Source organism: Perna viridis, chromosome 1, assembly GCF_037379345.1.
Source record: "Perna viridis isolate PV_CMFRI_1.1 ecotype Kerala chromosome 1, ASM3737934v1, whole genome shotgun sequence".
In the NCBI taxonomy this organism is placed as follows: Eukaryota; Metazoa; Mollusca; class Bivalvia; order Mytilida; family Mytilidae; genus Perna; species Perna viridis.
Genome location: NC_142445.1, coordinates 56,879,408 through 56,901,704, shown reverse-complemented (window position 1 = coordinate 56,901,704; position 22,297 = coordinate 56,879,408). Strand labels below are relative to the sequence as shown.

Below are 22,297 nucleotides of genomic sequence, written 5' to 3'. Positions count from 1 at the left end.
AACAGTCGACTCTACAAAATCGAAAGGTGTCATTTTCTTCCGATACACAAGTTCCTTTTATCAGATGAAGGCTCTCTTCTAGTGATGGGATGATATAAAACAAATGTATTTAATTTTTATGAGCAACAACTATGAAAGTATTGATGTATTAGTACGTGGGCTGAGATAACACCCGTGCATCCCCCTTCCCCCACACTCATCAACCAAAATATGGTTTTCAGGTAACCTCATTCCTCCCATTTACAAATCTTTTTGTCGCCAAAAAATTAACAGAAACATTTTTGTAATTTTTGGCTACTTTTTATACCTCGTTGAGGCAAAATTTCATCTTTCACGGTTTTTGATTTTTTGAACTTCTTCTTTCTATTAAATTGATATATATATATATATCTATCATCATGTAGACCAATGTCGTAACTTTACAATGGTATCAAGAAAATTGTGATAACACTTAAGGTTTTTGCTGTAAAATAAAAAAAAAATGTACCCCTACCCCAAGGGGGTCAAGTTAAGTGAACAACTGCCACCCCTACCCATGAAAGAAATACCTAAACTTGAACTAAAATGTTAAGTTTTGGCATGTAAACGGTGTGCAATAGACATGTTGGGTACTTTTGTTTCAATTATCGATGTATCCATCATATTTTTCATTTTCAGGTGCATATTTTTTTCAGTTTCAATGTGACAATCATGATTTTTTTCATAAAAAAGAGGAATTTTCGGTATTTCATATTTTCTTCCATTTCACGTATAATTTGTATGTGTTTTCAAATACCGTACTTTAAACAAGCTTTTGTATATTCAAAAACAATTATATAGTGTCTTAGCTTTCTAATATGCACGAGTAATGAAAATTTTAAATTTTCCAAGTCCAATTAATTGAAAAATTGCCACACCCACTCATGATAAGAATGTTACTTTTTAGCATATAATCGACTTAAAAAAAGACATGTTAGGTATTTGCGTTTTATATATCGATGTATTTAACATACATGCTCATTTCAGGTGTATATTTTTCAGTTTAAAGGTGACAATATTGAGTTTTTCTTAAAATGGGGAATTTTCGGATTTTCATTTTTTTTTCTTCCATTTCACCTATAATGGGCATTTATGAAGTTCCCTACTTCAAACAAGCTTTTTTTTATTTTTAAACACATTTATGTAGCATCTTACCTTTTCAAAGAGTAAAGGCAATGCACAATTAAACGTATTCCAGGCCATTTGGGGTTGGGTGAAAGAATAGTACCCACTAAAATCTGCCCCCAATGTGAAAGAAAATGACCGTTTAATGTATACACGAACTGTACACAATGTCTATCTGGCATTTATTATGAGTATGTTCTTGTATCAATCATATTGTCAAGGAAATATGCTTTAATTGTCCCGAAGACAACAAAATATTAAAAATTGGAAATTTAAGAAAACATATTATCACGCATTTTAGTACGTAGATAGTATTTTTTTTTAAATATCACATGATTTTAACATGATTTGATTTTGTTTGCTACCATTATTTTTATACTTATAATAGGATTTTTTAAAGAAGCAACTACGATGAATAAGTGGCATACATGTATCCAACACCATTTAAGAATGTTAATCTACCACATACGAATTGTGGGTTTTCACGGAAATTTTTGTGGTTATGAGGAATCATTCTTCCGCCTAAATGGCCTGAAATACGTTAAATTATGCATTGCCTTGGCTCATCGGAAAGCTTAGATACTATATATATATATGTGTGTGTGTGTTTGGATATGCAAAAGCTTGTTTGAAGTAGGGTACTTGAAAAAAATTGCCAATTACCGGTAAAATGGAAGAAAATTTGAAATTCCAAAAAAAAATCCCCTTCTTATGAAAAAACTCATTATCATCATATTGAAACTGAAAAATATGCGCCTGAAATGAGGAGATAAGTTGAATACATTGATAATTATATGGAAACGGACATGTCATCTAGTTATCACATATTTTGGCTTTAAATAGAATTGCATTATGATTAACAAATTTAACAAATCAACAAATGTAAATATATATATTCAACAAAACAAGAAATCACAATAGCTTTTCTCAACATCAAATTAATAAATACAAAGTTAACACTTTTGATTTATAATTAGTTACTTATCAGAGCTGTAAATGTTAATTGTGACATTTCCGATAGAAGCATTTGGCAAAATAGTGAAATTCGACCCCCAACCCTTAGAGGGTATTAATTCATGTCATTATTATTGCGATTTTTTTTTCAATTTCATTAAAAGAGCGCCTTATTGAAACAAGAGCAATGTCACATAAGGCATTATCGCCTGATCCAATCTCACTAAGAAAACTACTCATATCCTGCTGTTGTTGAAATAATGCACTACTGTATTCATTAAAGGACGCGACATTTCTTCCATTGTTGTTTATCTCTCGTCTGTTGTTTATACCGTATATGCGCATTTCAGATCAATAACCGGAACTAAATAATTAAAACATTACCCAACATGTCTAATGTACACCGTTCATATGGCAAAAATAACATTTTAGTTCATGTTGAGGTATTTTTTCATGGGTAGGGGTTGCAGTTTTCCACCTACTTTGACCTGGAAAAGTTACATATTTTTCACTTGGGCTCATTAGGAAGCTAAATCACTTTTATAATGTACTGTATCACACAAAAGCTTGTTTTAAACTATTGTATTCTGAAAAAAATTACGATAACGGGTGATATAGAAAAAAAATCTGAAATTCTGAAAATTGACCTTTTTCGATTAAACAGTATTCGGTTTAAAATTATCAATCGAACGATACCAAATTTGAGAAGTTCTAATTGAGTAATAACTTGTAGAATCGAATTTATGACCTTTTACGGAAAAATCGAAAATCCCATTTTTCTCATTTTTGATAAATTCTGACAACTAATACTAGTAATTCCCTTTACTACTATCCGAGTCGATTTTTTTTTATAAAATGTCGGTATAAGGCATTCTTTTGTGATATTTTTAATTAATTGGCCCAGAAGCTGACAAAAAACAAATTCACGTTTTTAATATTGTTCGCGACTTCCTGCACTCGTTATTTCAGTACTTTACATTGGTATATGATTTGCATAATTATATATTACTACACCACATTTTGCTGCTGATCGGTGTCGTGTTTACCGCCAATTCTTTCTTCATATGGGATCACAATGTACCTCCTAAATATGATACACATGTCTACATGTGTTTTTTATGCTTATATGAGAACGAGAAGTTTACATTGAAAAATGAAATGATCGGTTAGCATTGAACTTTATTTAATATTACCTAGTTTCCGATTCAGACACACGGGCTCGTTACAATTGACTATATAGGTCATAATCATTATCAGGGCGACGATATATCTGATAATGATTATGGCCTATATAGTCACCTGTGTCTGAACTGGAGACTGAAAAGTATCACATTAAGTTTAATGCTAATCGATCACTTCATCTTTTAATGCTCACTTCCCGTTCTCATACAAGCAACACACGTAGATATCGGGGCCCTGATAATGCTACGACCTATATATTATTGTCAGTTGCGTTCCCTGATCAATATAATAAGCGACCCTAAGACTGCTAACATTTGAGAAAAACTTGTGGAACGAAAACACTACTCGCACTTCCAGTTGTTTTGATTGAGAAACATTCGGGTCATCGGGTTTACGAAAGAGTAATCATATCAAGGGAACTGAGATTCATACAATAAGGACACAACCAATGTCTTGCCAGAAATTGATTTTAAAGCTACATTAGCTGCCAAATTTGTTCAGTTTTGTTTTTACTGAATTTTGCTAATTCCATGAAATAAATTTGTAGCAATGCAATTGAAACAATAAATGTCGATAATACCTACAGAATATTGTGAAAACAGTTTTTTCATCGGAGATCGTTAGCTATGATCTAATTATTTTTCGCCATTACTTCCGAAGATTGCCGATAGGACAGTCACCTGGGTTAATATATTTTAACCTTGGTAAAAAAAATAACAATAATGGATACACAGGTAAACACGTGTTTTGTTTTCATTTCATTTCATCTATTTTTTTATTAGTTTTCAAATAGATAATGACCTTATTTGTGCAACATTATATCACTATATGTAATTTTTAAAAGGATCCTTGCGTTATATTCGAACTTTTTTCTTTTTCGGCTTGAGTCCGTCGGTCTTCCTTACCACTGAATAACCACTTTCGCTTTGCAATAAGAATTGTTATTAAAGAAGCAACCCTTACAGCACATGCGCGGATTAAGGTCACCAGGAGTCACATGCATACGAATTTATCTACGTCGATTTTTTTGTCTTGCAAGACAATAAATATATAGACACCTATTTCATGTATTTAATGCATTTTATTTGTAGATATGAAATGAAATTATACAGGGAAAGTACAATTTATAGAAATAATTCAAGGTTAAGGCATATTTCAACAGAAACAAAAAAGAGGATACAAAAATGACAGCTAATGCAGCTTTAAATATAGTGTCTTAATGTCTATGTAAAGTTCTTATCAGCAAATTAATGTTAATAAAAAATGTTATCCTTAACTCATTTGACAACAATATCATAACTATATTCCTTACGAATGAGCCTATTCAACGGCTTAGGTAACTTATTTGGTGAGTTTTGAGCTTTCCGTACTTTGTGTAGAATATTACCGTATAACAAAAGGTGAGAGGTATCCGCATGTATTAATCGCTACAAGTACATCTGTATTTGAGAATGAGTTCCTTGTATCGGTTGAAAAAAATTGTGAATGTTTTTTACAAGCTTGTATAATTGAAACCCTTGATGTAGTAACTTCTCGGTTATATAAAGATTCATTTCGTTAAAATCCGATACATTGTTACAAATACGAGCAAATCGAACCAATTGTGATGTGTAAACACTATATAATGATGACAAGGGGACGTCACAATCTAAAGCGGACAGTTGACAATAATCACAAATAATCTCTTTTATCATGAATTTTAGTATTAAGTTTATCATTATTGACCAAGATCTAGAAACTAGCTTTATTCAAAGACAGTCCTACTGGATAAATATCTTTAGAAAAAATGTTGAAACCATCGTTGTTCAGAGACAAATTATCGTCCTGATATCCAAAGGTGTTATTAATTTTTTCTACCAAATGTTCTTTGGAAGGGTCTTTATTTATCCTAGCCATAAATTGTGATTCGTAAAAGTACAGAAAGAGGTCCACAATAAGTGGTGCACAATCGGTCCCATGGAAATTCCGATCGATCGACGATAAATGCTTTTGTTAAATTTCACATTTACCTTATAACCTAACGTTCCCTTTAAAGGTTGAATTAAGACATTAATGGTGTCAAGTTTTTTCTCGAGAACCAATTAAAAATCAGACTGAAGTCTTCGAAGTCGCTTATCGTCAAATATTCCATGCTACTGATTTTGGCTCGCTTCAAACATCCGAAATGGCACGAATGCGATAAATGGGTGGCCTTGGGCAATTATTTTCATCCCGGTGGGGTTGTTGTCTCCTTGATATTTCACTATACCTATTCTCGTTATATGGAATAGGCATTGCCTCTTAGAGTTTCTTTACCAGTATTAGGTTTCATTGTAAATGACTAATAGTTATAGGTACATGCATTCAATAGCAGTATCTACTCAGGGGCTAGAGAACGTTGATAATTAATATTTATTTGAAATGAAATTATCATCAAAATATAAAAAATATAAATATGTGTTTTGATTTGCAAATGCATTTCTGGCATGCTAATATTGTTTGTCCTCGGTTATGACTTTTGGACGAAAACAAAAGGGACGAATGCAATATGACGTTATCATAATGTAAACATTGAACGTACTTCCAATCTTCTGTAAACTTTTGCCATTTATTTTAATTTTTTAGATGTTCAAGAAATTCTTTTAGTATTTTAAGTTATTATTGGGGACATTTATTGTTATTTTTCATATTTTTCATTCCCTCCGCCATCGAAATATCACTTTTGGACGATAAACTTTTGTTCTCATCATTGTTGCCGTAGAGCTCTCTGCTCTCCCGCAGCTTGAGTTGTGTTCGCTATAAAATCATAGTCGCTTCTTTATATATAGGAAATAATTTGTATGTGTTCTTCAATGAACCCTTTATAGTGTACACATTTACAGAGAAAACACAATTTAATTAAAAGTAAATCTATAATGAACTTACTTTCTCTCAATCGAGATTCAACCATCAACGATAAGAACTTATTCGCGTGTTAATGGAGAAAATAAAAGTTTTTCGATTATTGAATTGCAAATTTGAAACCATGAAAATTGTAATAGGCAATTTGTTTTCGATCAGACATGGCCGTTATTGTATGTTGGTGTTTGATTACGTTTTCATTTAATCATCTTGAAATTTGATATAGACACTCGTGATGAAACCAACGCACAGAAGAATCACTCCAACCTTCAGTTACAAACTTAGTTTCTTAATAACTCAGAAATCTTCTCCTCACGCAAAATGTCAAAAAGAATCGTTGAAAAATAGAGTTTCAAATTTTATATCTTGGAAAAATCGTTATTTTAACTTTATTGTCTATTTCTTTTAAAGCAATAGGGATTTTTAAAATGGTCGGCGTTTGGGAGTTCTACCACGTTTTCATTTAGATCGTATTCCTAAAGGTTGACGTGTTTCTTTAAGTTGTTTTCAGAAAAGAAAATCTGTTACAAGTTCTGTGACATTTTTAGGCAGATGATAGATTATTCTAACTTGAATGTTAATGACTTGTTATTTTTTTAAGACTGTCACAGGGAATTACTTTGGGGAGTGTCGCAAGCCAACAACAAAACATCATAGAATAAAGCAACGGTTACAATATGTATAAATGCGGCGAGTCCTTGTCTTGTGTTTGCCGATTTCTCTAAAATTCAGTGTTGATTTTGTAGTGATTTTATAAAGGAATTCGGAAAAAAGCAATGCTTCCCATTCGATATAACAAAAGTTCATATTTTAGATTTTCCGTGAAAAATATTTAACAAAATGATTCATTTTGTTTGTGTATAAAACACTCTTAATTTTTTAATCTTACTTTGCCAAAGTGTTATCCACTCTTTATTATTTCTCATAAGTATTTAACATTAAACAAAAAAAATCTTACTAAATATAGACTTTATGGCTGGAATTCTGCGATTCAACATTTTCACAAGTTGTAAATAAGAACTGTTGATCAGTTAATGAAGCCTCAATATTTAATTTCGATAGCAGTAATAGAATTTCTTTCAGTAATGTATAGAGTTGATCAAATACTTTAATCAGAGCTATGATAGATGATTATTACTGGTACCTTATTAATGTAAAGGAAGTTGATATGATACGTTAATTCTTAGTCCATCCTTTTGATAGTTGATCGATACCTTTTCTTAGATCTGTCATTTTCTAAACAAACCATTAAACGACTTAAAACTGTTGTAAATGATGCATTTATATTCTGTAATTACAACAAATTCAAACTTATTTCTAGACAAAATCGAAAGTCATTGTCTGAAGGAATTGTTCATCAGATCGAATCTTTGCCTTTATAGACAGAAATTCAACCCCCTGAAAAGTAAGATGATCATAGCGAAAGCTTTACGTTTTGAGATGACCATTTTAGCGATTTTAAATCCTAACAATACATATTGTACTATCTTTTTAACTAATGGTTATGATCCTTGCCGTGTGGTGTATTAACCTGGTAAAGTTTGTCATACAATATTATTACGAACTGACTCCTAATTTTCCGTAATCGTTGTTCTCCTTAATTATATGACAGACACATTTCGACTTTACTTTGTATATACGCTATTGTATTGTGGTTGTATGCATCTACATATATGTATCTTCAAGGGGATAAGACAACACATCCATAAGAGTTGCTTAATTCCCGACCTCATTTCTGTTTCACATTTGAAAGTATTTATACCTACTCCTGTCTGGTCATTGTATATATCGGTAAATTGACATATATTCAACGTTTTGATATCACATTTATCTTGCAATTATCTGCAACATACGAGAAATGAAAAATTTAGATACAGAGCAAAGGGTTAGTTGAGTTTATCAAAATAAAAAAAAAAGAACGACCATTTGTTTCTCGTCAAACTGGTTTATTAAGCTCTTGCGTTTATGGAATTGCATAAAAATGTCATTTTGTCTTAGACAATCGCAAAAGAAATGCTATATTATTTACGGGCATCGATATACATAACTATGTTCTTTTCCCTAAAATAAAAACTATTTGGTTTCAAAACATGTCGGACATGACAGCTTCTTGGTATTAGTCATGTCGGAGAAACAACACTTTCTTGGCATTAGTCTTGTCGGAACACGACACTTTCTTGGTATTAGTCATATCGGAGACACGACACCTTCTTAGTATTAGTCGTGTGGAGACACGACACCTTTACAAGCTAACAAAAGGCTTTGTATAGCAATGTTGGTTATTGTATCATTTATATCATTTCATAATATCAGAAATTCTTTCTTTATAATTTAAGCCATGTCTTTCCATCTCCAGTTCAGATTACGTAAATGCCAGCAATAAATTGGTTTTCAATTGGTTTTTATTCTGCATTTGACTCGTCAATCATTGGAATATGGTTTGAAATTCAGCATACTTGTTATATGAGTCAGGTTGTAATATTTGGAAAACTCTGCTTTTGATGTCATTTCTTCCTAAGTACATTTGCAATTAGCGATGCCGAGCAGAGTTTTGAAAAAAAATTCCGTCTTTACCTTTGCAATTATTTGACTGAATCACTAGTTTTACTTTGTAACGATATCCAAAACAAGTTAATTTTCATTCAAACTTATGCTCAAATATTTTGTTTTGTTTTGTTTTTGTTTTTGTTTTTGTTTTTGTTTTTTTCATTTGTGTTGTTTTAAAAGATTTTTGCTCATTTTCCTTTTTATTGTTGTCATATACATTTCCTAACATCGATGTTTCACAGCATTGAAACAAGACGAAGTTTATCTCTTGTGATGTCTAAAAAAAATTTGTATCCCAAGTTTGTCTGTGTTTAACAGGACTTAAATCTGATCTACTTTATTATTGAGTCAGACTATTGGTCTTTAGTTTCATACCACTGCAGATCATAGCCTATAAATGCACGTTTATAAGGAACATTAACCTTTTTTTCTAGATTATTGAATTGCAAATTTATAGATGTGACAAAATAGTAATTGTCAATTAGTTCTTCATGGTAGACAGTGTCTGCAGTATGACTTTTTCATTTTATTATCAATTCTCAGGACGAAATCATCAGTGATTTTTAGTCTAAAACATTACTTTGTAGTCGTTGTTTAATGGCATCATGATGTAATATAATCAATTTTGAATGTTAAAGAAAAGAGTAATTAAATTAAAATGATGTAATTTAATGGGAAGGCTGCTTTTGCTATGTTAAGAGAACAGTTTTTTTTTCTACTTTTAAGAATATTTTATGATGTGTCTTCATTTTTTTCTGTTATTGCTGATATGTTTTGAGTTAAAGTATAATTAATGATGTTAAAACTTGTTTTGGTTAAATTTTTACTATTATACAGTTAATACAAAACTCATAATCACAAATAGAAGAGACATATTTAATAATACAAGACCAAGTTGAGAATAAACCAACATTTTGTTCCTAACTTGGTACAGATATTTTGCAACCTGCTCTAACTAGCTAAACTTACTGCTCTTAAGTTGTGTTCCTCAGAAAATACTGAATTGAGATTAAATACACCAATAAGAAGTTAAAAACGAATTATAAAATCATAACACGCCTTCTTGTGTTTACTATGTTTGTAAGAAATAATTCCAAATCATCTTCCAAGTATACAGAATATATGGTTTAAAAAATGCTGGAATTTTTAATCTACAACATATTTGTCCAGTATGGTGGACGCGTTTTTCAACAAACGGTCGACATTCCAATGGGAACAAATGGTGCTCCTCTACTTGCTGAGCTATTCCTTCACTCTTATAAAGCTGACTTTATAGCTGATCTGAACAGAAAGAAAGAATATCGTTTATCTAGATCCTTTAATCCCAGTTTCCACTATATAGATGACGTATTATCTTTAAACAATCCTAATTTCGGGGATTTGATACATCGCATCTACGCCAAAGAACTTGAGATAAAGGAATCTACAGACACTGTGAAGTCAGCCTCATATCTTGACCTACACTTAGAAATCGATAGAAAGAGAAAACTATTGACCAAACTTTACGACAAACGTGATGACTTTTCATTCAGAATTGTCAACTTTCCTTTCATCTGTGGCAACATCTCTTCAGCACCTACGTATGGAATGTTCATATCACAACTCAAACGTTATGCCTGAGCTTGCCGAAACTACGCAGACTTTTTGTATCGCGCTAAAATTCTAACAAATAGGTAATGTTGTAGATTGAAGTCATCACTACAGAAGTTTTATGGTCCTCATCATGAACTCGTGGATCGTTACGGTTTATCCATCTGCACCATGAAAACTGATTTATTCAACGTGTCATAGTTTTTCTTTCATCTTTCGTCTACCCTATACTTGACTTTTTATGAGCAAAACGGCGGGTGTTTCTAGAAAAGCAGAGGACGCTTACTCTACCGGTGCACCTGGTCCATACCCCCAGTTTTTAGTGGAGTGCTAGTTGCTCATTCGCTTTTGTGACTTTGTATGCATGATTTAAGTTACTTTATGTTCTTTGTTGTGTATGTCTGTTTTCCATGTCTGGTCTTTGTCCCTGGTTTACATTCTTTCGATTACCGCTATAACCTTGCTCCCTGAGTACTCTTATGGCTTACTACTTTATAAAATGAGGAATCTTATTTCTTCAAAATGAAGAAAATGCGCCTTCTGTATATTTAATGCGTGGTACTGAACGATTGAATTGAATGAAGTTTATACACGTGCTTTCCTACATCGCATGTAATGTACTGTCGGCGTGCATAAGACTGGTACCAAAGGTATTCGGATTCTTATTTTTCATTGCTATATAATGTCAAAACTTCATTTGTTTGTGATCTTTACGTTGAATATATATATTGTAACCTAAACTTACGATAGTCTGTCCTTATCAATTATCATTTCAATTAATAACAAAACCATAAAAATGATATAAACTCAAGAAGATGGCACATAAATATATCAAAAATGCTGGCAATCAGCTTAGCAAATATGAAGAAGCTGACACTTAAACATTAAAGATCAAAGCAATTATCGGTTACATTTGAATCTTCGCCAACACAGTAAGATATAACATCGGCAATCGGAGAGAATGCTACGGATATGAGATTACTTTTTGATTACTGAAATGACGTTTAAAGGACTTGCTTAACTTTATTTTTATATTTCGTTTATAGACAATATATGTTCCATTTTTTCGTGTGTGTAACGCTGTTTGGTCTCCCGACCGTCACTCTAACGGTATGTAAGTTATATGTTGACTATTTGTTTGCTCAGAATCCGATTAATGTGTCAGTATGGGTGAGTGACATGTTTACCTGCCGGCTTGAGGTTCTGTGATCTAGCAAAATAATAATAAAAAAAAAACATGTCAGCATGTCGGACTATGTATATAGTACAAAGCAGGGCGTGTGTCTTTATTCAAATTGAAAACAAAGTTCTATCACATATTTTTTTTTCTTCAAAAGTAAGACATGTAGTCATTTTGTATGAAAGACATTAGTTTTCTAAGATGCCTTATTTGACTATATCTTACAAAAAAAACATCTATGTCACATAAAAAATTCAGAATTATCTTACATAGCTGAAACGGCTTCAGAAGTAGAGCGTCAAGTTTTATTATGTGAGAATAGAGTTTATACGAGAAAAATATTTATGGAAATATAGAAGAAAAACCAGACGATCTTTTAAAGGTTTCAATGATATATCAGATTTTCGTTCGATACAAGCCGGTCTAGAATCTCTGCAGACAATATGATGATAAGAAAAGTGTAGTCTTTGATGGGATGAATGTATTTATTCTAACATAAGGCATTTCCGAGGTTCAATAGCAAGTGGCTTGAATGCCGTAATCGGATTAGGAAAGTGAATTCTAAGTCAACAAAAAAACTTAGTAACAGATCGTTATGTAACAATGATTACTATCGAAACATGACACCTTCTAACGATGTCTTCACAGTAAAGCAGCAAGATACTAATTAACAAAAAACATTCTTCTCATTTTCACATCATACCAGAGGAAATTGTTTCTTTCACTCAGACTCTACGCATCATGAGTTAAATATAATGAAAACTGAAGTTTACAATTTCAGTGAATTTATTTCTTCAATTCATAGAACAAAGTGAAATGTACATCATAATTTTCACCTTTATGTATTTTTTTTTGGGGGGGAGGGGTTGTTTTTAATTGTTCGTTTGTGTTTGTTTGTTGGGGGATGGTCTTTTACCTGTATCTTTTTTCTTTGAACAATTGAATTTTAGATTACAATTACAGGTAAACAAGGTTTTTACTTTATTTTATGATTACTAAAATATTAGATATTAACAATATTACGGACGGAAAACTGATAAACATTGATATTTCGTATTTGTATTTATCATAGGTTTGAAGACAGAAAAAAATGAATAAATAACTTTATAAAGCCCTTGATTAATTCTACGAGAAGAAATGACCTGGCCAGCGAAAGCTATATTTTTATATAGCTTAGCTGGCCGAGTGGTCTAGGGCGATAGACTTTGCGCAGGCGGTGTTGCCATAGATGTCACAGCGGTACGAGTTCGAGTCCCGCGGAGGGAACGACCAAAAATTTGCATCAAAATTTGACAAATTTGACAGTTAAACATCGTTGGGAATTGTTCAGACCCTTCTATATATATGCATATATATATATAGAGAGAGAGAGACTAGGTGTACAGGTAGCGCTTTCCAAGTAAGACCCCAGAGTATATTTTTTAATTAGTACTAAAAGGAAAGAAAGTTAAATAATTCTAAAGCATGTTTCAAATTTAATTGCTTATCAAAACTAATCTATATTGTCCAGTTAAAATAGTCAAATAATATATTCTAACGTAAAATAAATATTGACATACTCGAAGTAAACACTTAAGTAACTTCTTACTTGTTAATGATAGTTGCTTATAAAACTACAATAATTCGTTCTCGTAAAATTTACAGTGATTTGACATGTTAAATGACACTAAGTGTCGCTACGACTGCTACACTTTCACCTGATCGACTCTACTAACTTCTCCTTTAATTTACATCAAAACCTCATTACGATCATTATGTACGATGAAGCATGTCAATTCATCTGGTATTCTGTCAATGGTAATGGAATCTAGGATCCTATCAAACTATAGAATCTTACTTTTTAATAAACTTTTGATCTAACAGTGCATTGTTAAGATCAACAGGCAAATGATTCCATCAAATTGCAACATTAGCATTCTCAGTGGGGTTAGGGAAGTCAACATTTTAATTGAAGTTGTGTATAATGGTGTAAGAACTCGTGGGAAGATTTTAACTTTTTATTGTGGCTTATTAAAGAAATATACTAAAATTGAGGACTTTTATAATGGCCTATAGTAAATAATCTACAATTCATATAATTTTTCATACAGGAAACTAATATTAACTTTTAAGTAAACCCTTTGTTTTTAATATCCGCCTTTTCCCCAATATAACTAAAGTTGTATAGCTTTCTTTATGCAAACCGGTCAATGACTTCTTTTGTGTCCTAACTGATTATAGTCGGCGTCACATAAATAACATACTGTTAAAATTTGAATAAAAATATTTTCTACGACTTTATTGACACCTACCGTCGTTTAAATTGTCTTAAATGACTTGCTCATTCGTTTAGCCAAACGGCTTCTCCCTAAACATTGAATCGTTAAATTCCGGTCAGATTTTAATTCTAGGTGGCAATATTTACATTGTAAAAAGTCGGCCATGTTTACAGTGATCGGGTTGCTAGGAGATGTTGTTTACGTTTAAATGGTTTGTCCAAAAACCGAAGAACCCAGAATGCAATTCGGCGTTATTTCGGATATCTCGGATTTATTTTACGCGAACAACGTATAATACCGAGAAGTTGATCAAGCAGACGATTGTCACCGGAGTTCGACGGGAACTTACGCACTTCGTTTGTAAACAAATCGTCCCGTAAAAACCAACATGGCGGATATTAGTATGGGATTTTCCCGTAAGGATTTGTTACGCATGATTTAAGCTAATAAGCGACTTGTTTTTGAGAAGCTGTTTGGCTAAACGAATGAGCAAGTCATTTAAGACAATTTAAACGACGGTTGGTGTCAATAAAGTCGTAGAAAATATTTTTATTCAAATTTTAACAGTATGTTATTTAGGTTACAGACCACCAATTCAACCAATGAGCATTTGGAACGTAGGCAAAAATAGTCCTACGCAGAAATTACCCCTGTTCCTCATAGTGCTGTGAAAAAAGTTCTCATCTTATTTTAAAAATTTAAACAGTTTCTGAAAGGAAAAACATTTCTGTACATTTTATAGGTGCATTTTGCTTCTTATGATGTGAAGCCTAATCTCCATAATGATTTTTAAATATACCGCTATCTTGTGAAAACACTGGGATTTCCCATGCTATTTATAGACCCTTCACTTCCGGTGACCAGTACTGCACTGCAAGTCTGCTAACCCCACATGCCATTCTGAGGATTGTGAGCTGACATATGTAAAATCATGCTGATATATAGTCCTCTGCAGGTTAAAGTTAAGGTAAAGTCCAGAGAAGCCATTGAATATTGTGAAATTAGCATAGAAGCCTATGGGAAGTGGAATTAGTGGTTTTTAGCCTTTATGTGGCGCCGAGTATAGTCAACATGATTATTTAGAAAAACATTCACCAAGTCGTACTTTAACTCCTCTTTTAGATGGATAAATAGATACATGTATATACATGATATACAGGTACTTATAGATATCGTTAGTACATATAGAAACAAAATAAAAGTTGATATTCAAGAAGTTCGAAGTTATTGTCAGTGATAAGCAAACTCGGATAAATTATCATTAAAGTGTAATATTGAAACAACCAAAGTACTTAATTGAACACGTGACCCACCAATCACACACAATTTTCAATAATTGTTTATAAAAGTTGCAGCATATTATTCTATATCAGAACAAATTTCTAGAAAATCATCAGATCTAGCCTTCAGAAGTATGCTAATAGTTGTAATCAGTAGTCTAGGAAAAAGTACAATCGCGGACGTTTAGAAAAGATTGTTGGACTGTTTTAAGAAAGATAACCCTAATGAGCCAAACATTTTTCATCATCTTGTAGATTTCTAAAAAGGTATATGAACGGTCGGCTTATGGTAGATAAGTAAGGATATTTTGATAACTAAATACTGAGGATCTTAATACATCAACAAGAGCTATCAGCTTAAAAAAGGCAATTACCTCTTCAATTGGGTATTACTTCTTCTTAAGGACATAGGCACTTACTTAACCTGCAATCGACTGACCCAATCCTACAGTGTCTTTTCCGCATAAATTGACGTCTCGCTAAAAAATTATTACATTTAATATCTCTTATACATGACGATAAACCATCTCTCTTGGCTCAATAAAGGGACGACCCGTTGTAATTAATAATGCAGTTATACTTGGTGTATGGACATAATTATGTTTATATTAATGTTTATGATGTATATGTAACTAAGTTTGTGTCATCTGTATGTACAGAAGATGACTATTGTAAACTTCATGGGGTGTTTTCTGTTTGTCCAGGAGCGGATTCAGAAGGGGCGTGGCGGGCGTGCGACCCCCCTAAAATTTGCAAAGCATGGGTTGTCAGGGGTAGATTTAGGCGGTTTTAGGTTGAAACTTTAATTTCTCGCTATTTTTACCACAAAAGATATCTAGATTTTTAGAAGAATATTTTTAAAATTTAACCTCAAAATATTTTTCGCCTCGCTCCGCTCGCCGAAATTTTAACTATACGCCTCCTAATCTAAAATCCTGGATCTGCCCCTGTGTTTGTCTCCCTTTAACTGAATGATACTTATCTGTTGAACTGCCTTAGGTAGTAGACTTGACATTTGAGAAAGATATTTAACATTAATATTGGGCATAGATTTAAACTCATTTCGAATTATCCTTAGTTGCACATTTAACTGCTTAAGGAAGATATTCAGGTGATGATCCTATCATTAAAAGAGCATCTCCAAGGTTAACTTCCAGTTTTCATTGGTTATTGACCATTTGTTTGTTTTGCTTAATAAGTATAGCCAATGCCAGTTGGTTGAAAAATATGCATTATCATTTTTTATAAGAAATGTATACTTCAAAGATGTCTTCTTCTTTTATTAATGCTAGACAATTTACTTGGATTTTTTTTTTTTTGAGTGACTCCTTTATATCGCAACATTTTTTTTCAGACTGGAACAACACATCCAAGCTTCCAGTAATGGTGTTTGTTCATGGGGAGTCCTATGAAATAGGCACTGGAAATGCGTATGAAGGGAGTGTCCTTGCAAGTTATGGAGAGGTTATTGTAGTAACAGTAAATTACAGACTTGGTGTCCTAGGTAAAGGAACGTGATCAGTTGGTTTTTTTTTTCACCAAGCGATTGTATATATTGATTTTCCCTTTTTTCTATTTTTAGAATATATATTCGATGAGAAGGTATGCTTTATACTATAATCAAAACCTGTTATGACTTTGAGACACATTAGTGACACACTTCAGAAATTTAAACCAGAGACGAAGTCATTTCGGTTCCATTTGAAATAATGTAATAAGCTTTAAGCTTTAAGATGATCTCTGAGCAAACTAGGCTATTTAATATCATAAACGTCAATTGGTCGTTGTAAGCGATTTAAAAATATCGAACTAAACAACTTTTGAATAGGAATCAAATATTTTGACAGGATTCCATTTACAAATTAATATGAGTTCAATTATTTAAAAAAAGATCTTACCTGTGCCGTAGAAAATTTTGGAACCAAAGTATTTGTATTACAGGCTTTTTAAGCACAGGAGACCAGGAGGCAACTGGAAATTATGCACTATGGGACTTGTTTGCAGTGTTGTCTTGGGTAAACGACAATATAGGAGCATTTGGAGGAGATACTAATAGAGTAACTTTGTTTGGGCATGGTTATGGTGCAGCACTTGTAAATATTTTGTTGCTCTCGCCAATGGTTTCAAGTAAGTGTATTATCCATTATTGTTAATTTGCATGGTATGTTAACGTGTCCATAAGCTTTCATTATTTTCTGACATCCAAATAATATAAATTATTAATTAATAAGTTTTCTAATACGTCACAAACAACTAATTATATGTAGTGATAGATATCCTGAGAGAACGGTTTGTCTTATTAACTTGTTTTTATTGCAAATCAAACCCCTAACGGGTTAAAGCAAATACAAAACATCAACACATTATAAACAATACACAAACTCTACAACACACTAGATATGAATAAATTAGACTGTACAATAAATGTCCAAACATGTCTGCACTTAACCAATACAGATCTCATGTTCGGAATTCTAATGGCTGGTTTATAAAATCTATACAACACTGGACAAAACATTCATATCTGATTGTATTTCAATTATATCACTTCAACTGACTCAAACTGATTATATTTAATTTGAAAATTTGTTGTTTTATTGATAAATACGAGATGTTTCTCGTCGTCCTTACAGTCGAGGAAGAAATGGTGCTCATCTTCGAGAACATTTCATAAAATGTATATTAAAAAACAAAAACTGATACATCCAAAATATTAGGTTTTGTATTATAAAAAGTAATATAGACGTTGGTTTTTACAAAGTTTTTTTTAATCTATTGTTATTTTAGCACACCTTGTTCAGCGGGCTATTTTACAGAGTGGTTCAGCACTTAGTCCGTGGGCTGTATCATTTGATGCCGTGGCTTGTACTCAATGGCTGGCTGTCAACGTCAACTGTGATCAATATCTGAGTGATTCGAAACAACTTGTAAACTGTTTACGCAGTAAAACTGCAACAGAACTTGTAGAGCATGTGCCTTTACCACCAAAATATTATTCATGTTTTGCTCCAACACCTGGAGGAGGGCAAATGTTCCCACATAGTGTAAGGGAGCTTCTTAGTAGAAATGAAGGAATATTTTCTAAGATACCTGTAATGATTGGCGTAACACGAAACGAAGCATATTCTTATCTGCGACAGAGAGAACTAGTTGAAGGTATAACGAAGGAGAGGAAAGCTCAAATTATTCGCACTTTTGTCCATAACTTGTATACATTCAATAGACAGAAACTATACGAGATACTGGATTTTCAATACACAGAATGGAATAAGGAACAGAACAGGAATACAACTCGTGATAACATTATGGATATGCTAAGTGATGGTCTATATGTTGCTCCAGCTGTAAAAATGGCACAAGAACATGCTAAAAGAGGGACTGGTACTTATTTCTATAATTTTGGATATTCAACACAATCAGAAGACTTTCCTCAATGGTCAAGTGGTGTCCATGGTGATGAACTTCCCTATGTTTTCGGAGCACCATTAGTTGATGGTATATCACCGTTTCCTAGTCGGTACACAAAAAATGAAAAGAAACTTAGCGCAGCAGTTATGAGATTATGGACAAATTTCGCAAAATCTGGGTAAGTAAATCATGAAGCATGGTCTCAGTAATTCCATTTCAATTGTATTGAAGTATCAAGTATCAACAATTTTATTCATTTTTTGTTCAAATGTGAGCAGTACATAATAATGTTATTTTATAATGTAATTACTTTATTTACTTACTCATTATTTGTCTCTTTTGACCATCTGAGGATAAAATTGACAGCTAAAAATTGCTACACAAAACCTAATAAGATTAGGAGTAAGGAGAGTTCTTCTATTGATAACTTTACGATTCATAATCAAACAAAATGATTATTGTCTTCGGTGAACATTTGAAGTTTATTCGACGTTCTTACGTACAGATTTCTGAGGAACCCATTGTCTTTCTCTGTATGCTGGAACAGAGAATAGCAACAAAACAGGTAGTATTTATTTTATTTTTTTTTTTTAAAATGGAGCTGCTTACTATCACCTGAAAATTTTGAAAACATGAAACTTTGGAAATATCGAAATAGTAAAGCAGCTGCTTAAAATGATTACAGCTCATCTTCAATTTTTCCTCTTTTCTTGATAGTAACCCAAACTTACCTGTAAAAGATAGCGCTCAGGAAAAGTTTTCAGATCTAGAGTGGCCAGAGTATACTATGGATAAACAGAGATACCTGCATATAGGTAAGTATTGCCTTATGAATAGAATCTGACAAATTCTGACTTTTTTGGTTAACATGCACATCTGTATTACGCATAGAAATATACATATTCAATCGCTATTCCCAAAAACATACCAAGGTGATTATGTTTACAAGTACATTGTGATTATTGTTATCAGTAAAACATTTAAAGCAAGTTGACCCCAAATTTATAGATGAGTTTACACTTAGAAAAATGGATACTTTCCTTGGGCTCTTCCAGTTCAACCAGGTCAGAGCTTGGGATCAACTTGTTTTAAATCGCCGGAAAAAAAACGTGTGTTATTTCATTCAGATAATGTTTGACAAATGTTTTTTCAAGTTTTTAATAATATTTACATCTACTGGAAAATGTTTGTACAAAAAGAAGTTGAAATTAATTAAAGTTAAGAAGTGGCTCAAAAATAAAGGAAGTTATAAAAAAAAATCATAATTATTATTAATACAGACTAATATATTTTGATGACTTTACATAGAAATGAAGTGTATTTACCCTTTGCAAAGATATATAAAGAGTTTAAAAGCCCTAATTTTCATAAAACAATAAGGCTTTGTACCAGACAATCTACACGGTAGATAAAAAAAGCTTGATATTCTACAAGCTTCGAATAAAGTTTCAGTAAGGAATCATAGTGGAATGTTACCTTCCCGAGAGACGGTTCCAAGTTTTATTTACCTTAAGAAGGAATTACTATACTTGCTTACATCATCACTATATAATGATACTTGTGTTGTTTCATACTAAGCGGGATATTTAAAATTTCTCTCTGTTGTCATTAAAATATTTTATATCTTAATTGACTGTGATGTTTTTTGTAATACAGTATAACACTAGTTTCAAAGGTCAAGATTGCAATACTGGTGATTATTTCTGTAAAGACTTTTATAACAACATTGTCGTTGACATAACCTTCCGTTGTCCTAAGAAATCGCTGAAAGTGCGCAGTATGTGGTCAGATAATGAAATCACCAGGTCATTATGAACTAGAATAAATGCAAAACGTTGTTCAAAATCATTTAATTTTCTAGTTTTATAATTTGAATATTTTCTACAGCGGTTGCATTTATTCTGCAATCTGACCTAAAGAAGCGTATGGTTGTCTATGGTTTAATGCAACAAATGCAATTTCGGAACCAACGGATCTTGTAAAGTACCTAACCCATGTTCTCGAGTATTCGGATTCTCATTACTTTAGAGGTACATGTTTGACATATGGTTTATATCAAATGTTCTTGAAATGTAAGATGTAGCCATTTTGTTATAATAAAAACTTTCAAAGTCTCTGCAATTTTTTTTTCAGGTAAACGACCACAAGTAAAACATCATTACAGAGGCTCCGAGTTGGCGCTTTGGTTGGATCTGATACCAAAAATCAATAAGAAAACGGGAACTGGAACGCCACATGGATCTACTGATCACATGCTGAGTAACTCCTACAATTTATCATCGTTTGATGATCCAGGAGGGCTCATTACTGACCAGAAATATCATCGTTTATTCCCTGTTAACCCGCCTTTACATACAACAACACAAAAACCGTATCAAAACGACGTTCACGTCACACAACAACCCGTCGGGGGTAATTATTTACATTCCTCAACGTTGAAGGTTACTTATTCTGACGAATCTACTGATAGTACAAAAGATATTACGACAGAAAGTGGCGCCATGGCGAAAGAAATGACTCATGACTCTTTAGTTAATAGTTCCGTCCCTTTAAGTATTACCGTTGCTATCGGTTGTTCTCTACTGTTCATCAATATTTTGATTTACGCTGGTGTATACTACCAAAGAGAAAGAATAAAGAAATTGAAACAATCTGAGAAAGCAAATACAGCCAGAAATCAAGGTCAAAACAACGAACCAAAGAACAGTGATACTAATACGGTAAATCACATCAGCACAAATCCGAATATCAAACGAGATGCTGACAATTTAATGTACTCTGTTGCGATTAAACAATCAGATATTCCAGATAAAAAATCATATACTCAGGTGCCAACAAAATCAGACTCTCCAATTCACAGGCAGCGTGTGAAACACCCACCTGCTAATTCAATAACAACTTCTGGTAGAGGTGGAAATTCTCTTTATCATAGTGTAGGTGTGCCGTCGGACAGGTCACCGGCTGGAAGTGACAGGTCAATAAACAGACAATACCATAGCTCTGGTCCTAAATCTGATAATCCTATAACTGTAGTATAGCAACCTTTTCAAAACTTTATAATTAATGGTTCTATTAGGTTGAAATCTTCCCGTTACTCTAGAGATTTCAACCTTTAGTTGTGATTAACGTATTACGATTACGATTTTCTTTTTTGTACAGTGACAACTTCATTACATACACAAAGGAGAATTCAAACATTTTACAGGATGATCTGTCAAATCGACATAAAGAGTAAAAAGTATAAAATGCACTTATATCAAGAAATTACTTCATGCTATAAGCGAACATTTTAGTGTATATTTTTTCTCTAGTAAAATATACTCTTATAAATAAGATGCAATCGACGCGATTGGACTGAAATACGTATCGCTATCGGTTCAATTTGATCACTTGATCTTGTTTTATCTTGGCATAGAGCTGATTTTATTGTAAACAATTTGATAGTCTTTTGAATAAAATAGTAAAACGGATTTGTTTTCATCATAATTTCCTAGACCAATAACCGACAGACTTTTATCTTACTTCACAAATTAAACACTGAAAATTTCTTACTATCTTTCCAATTGTATATTCACAGAAAGAAGAGCATGTATATATACGGAAAAAAGAAGCTTCATTCAGTTTGTATAACCCTACCGTATGATGGGCAATTTTTGCAAGGGTTAAATTTTCGCTATATTTGTGATGTTGTCAGATGCGTAAAAATAAAAGCTCACTGAATTTCTATCATATAATTGCATTTTACGACGCTAAATTTGCTAAAATATTTAATACTATTTAAAGAAAAAAGCGCTGTATACTTTGTGCATTTTTATTAGTATTGTCAAAATTATTGAAATTGTTTATGAAATCAAATGTATGATTTCTTTTTAGTG

The 22,297-nt window shown here is 32.5% G+C and overlaps 2 protein-coding genes across 6 annotated transcripts in view; both read left to right on the top strand.

Moving 5' to 3' along the window:
* Positions 1-21,892, top strand: part of LOC148629513 (neuroligin-4, X-linked-like) — a 107,684-nt gene extending 85,792 nt beyond the window's left edge. For all 5 annotated transcript variants that reach the window (XM_088552587.1, XM_088552580.1, XM_088552570.1 and 2 more), the window contains exons 2-6: positions 16,369-16,518; positions 16,956-17,141; positions 17,802-18,600; positions 19,140-19,237; positions 20,556-21,892. In XM_088552587.1, coding sequence (XP_088408713.1) covers positions 16,369-16,518; positions 16,956-17,141; positions 17,802-18,600; positions 19,140-19,237; positions 20,556-21,460 — 2,138 coding nt within the window. In that variant the 3' untranslated portion in view covers positions 21,461-21,892. The remainder of the gene's footprint in view (positions 1-16,368; positions 16,519-16,955; positions 17,142-17,801; positions 18,601-19,139; positions 19,238-20,555) is intronic.
* Positions 14,619-22,297, top strand: part of LOC148629506 (uncharacterized) — a 204,880-nt gene continuing 197,201 nt past the window's right edge. Inside the window, exon 1 of the mRNA XM_088552863.1 lies at positions 14,619-14,784. The gene's annotated coding sequence lies outside the window, so the exon portion shown is untranslated. The remainder of the gene's footprint in view (positions 14,785-22,297) is intronic.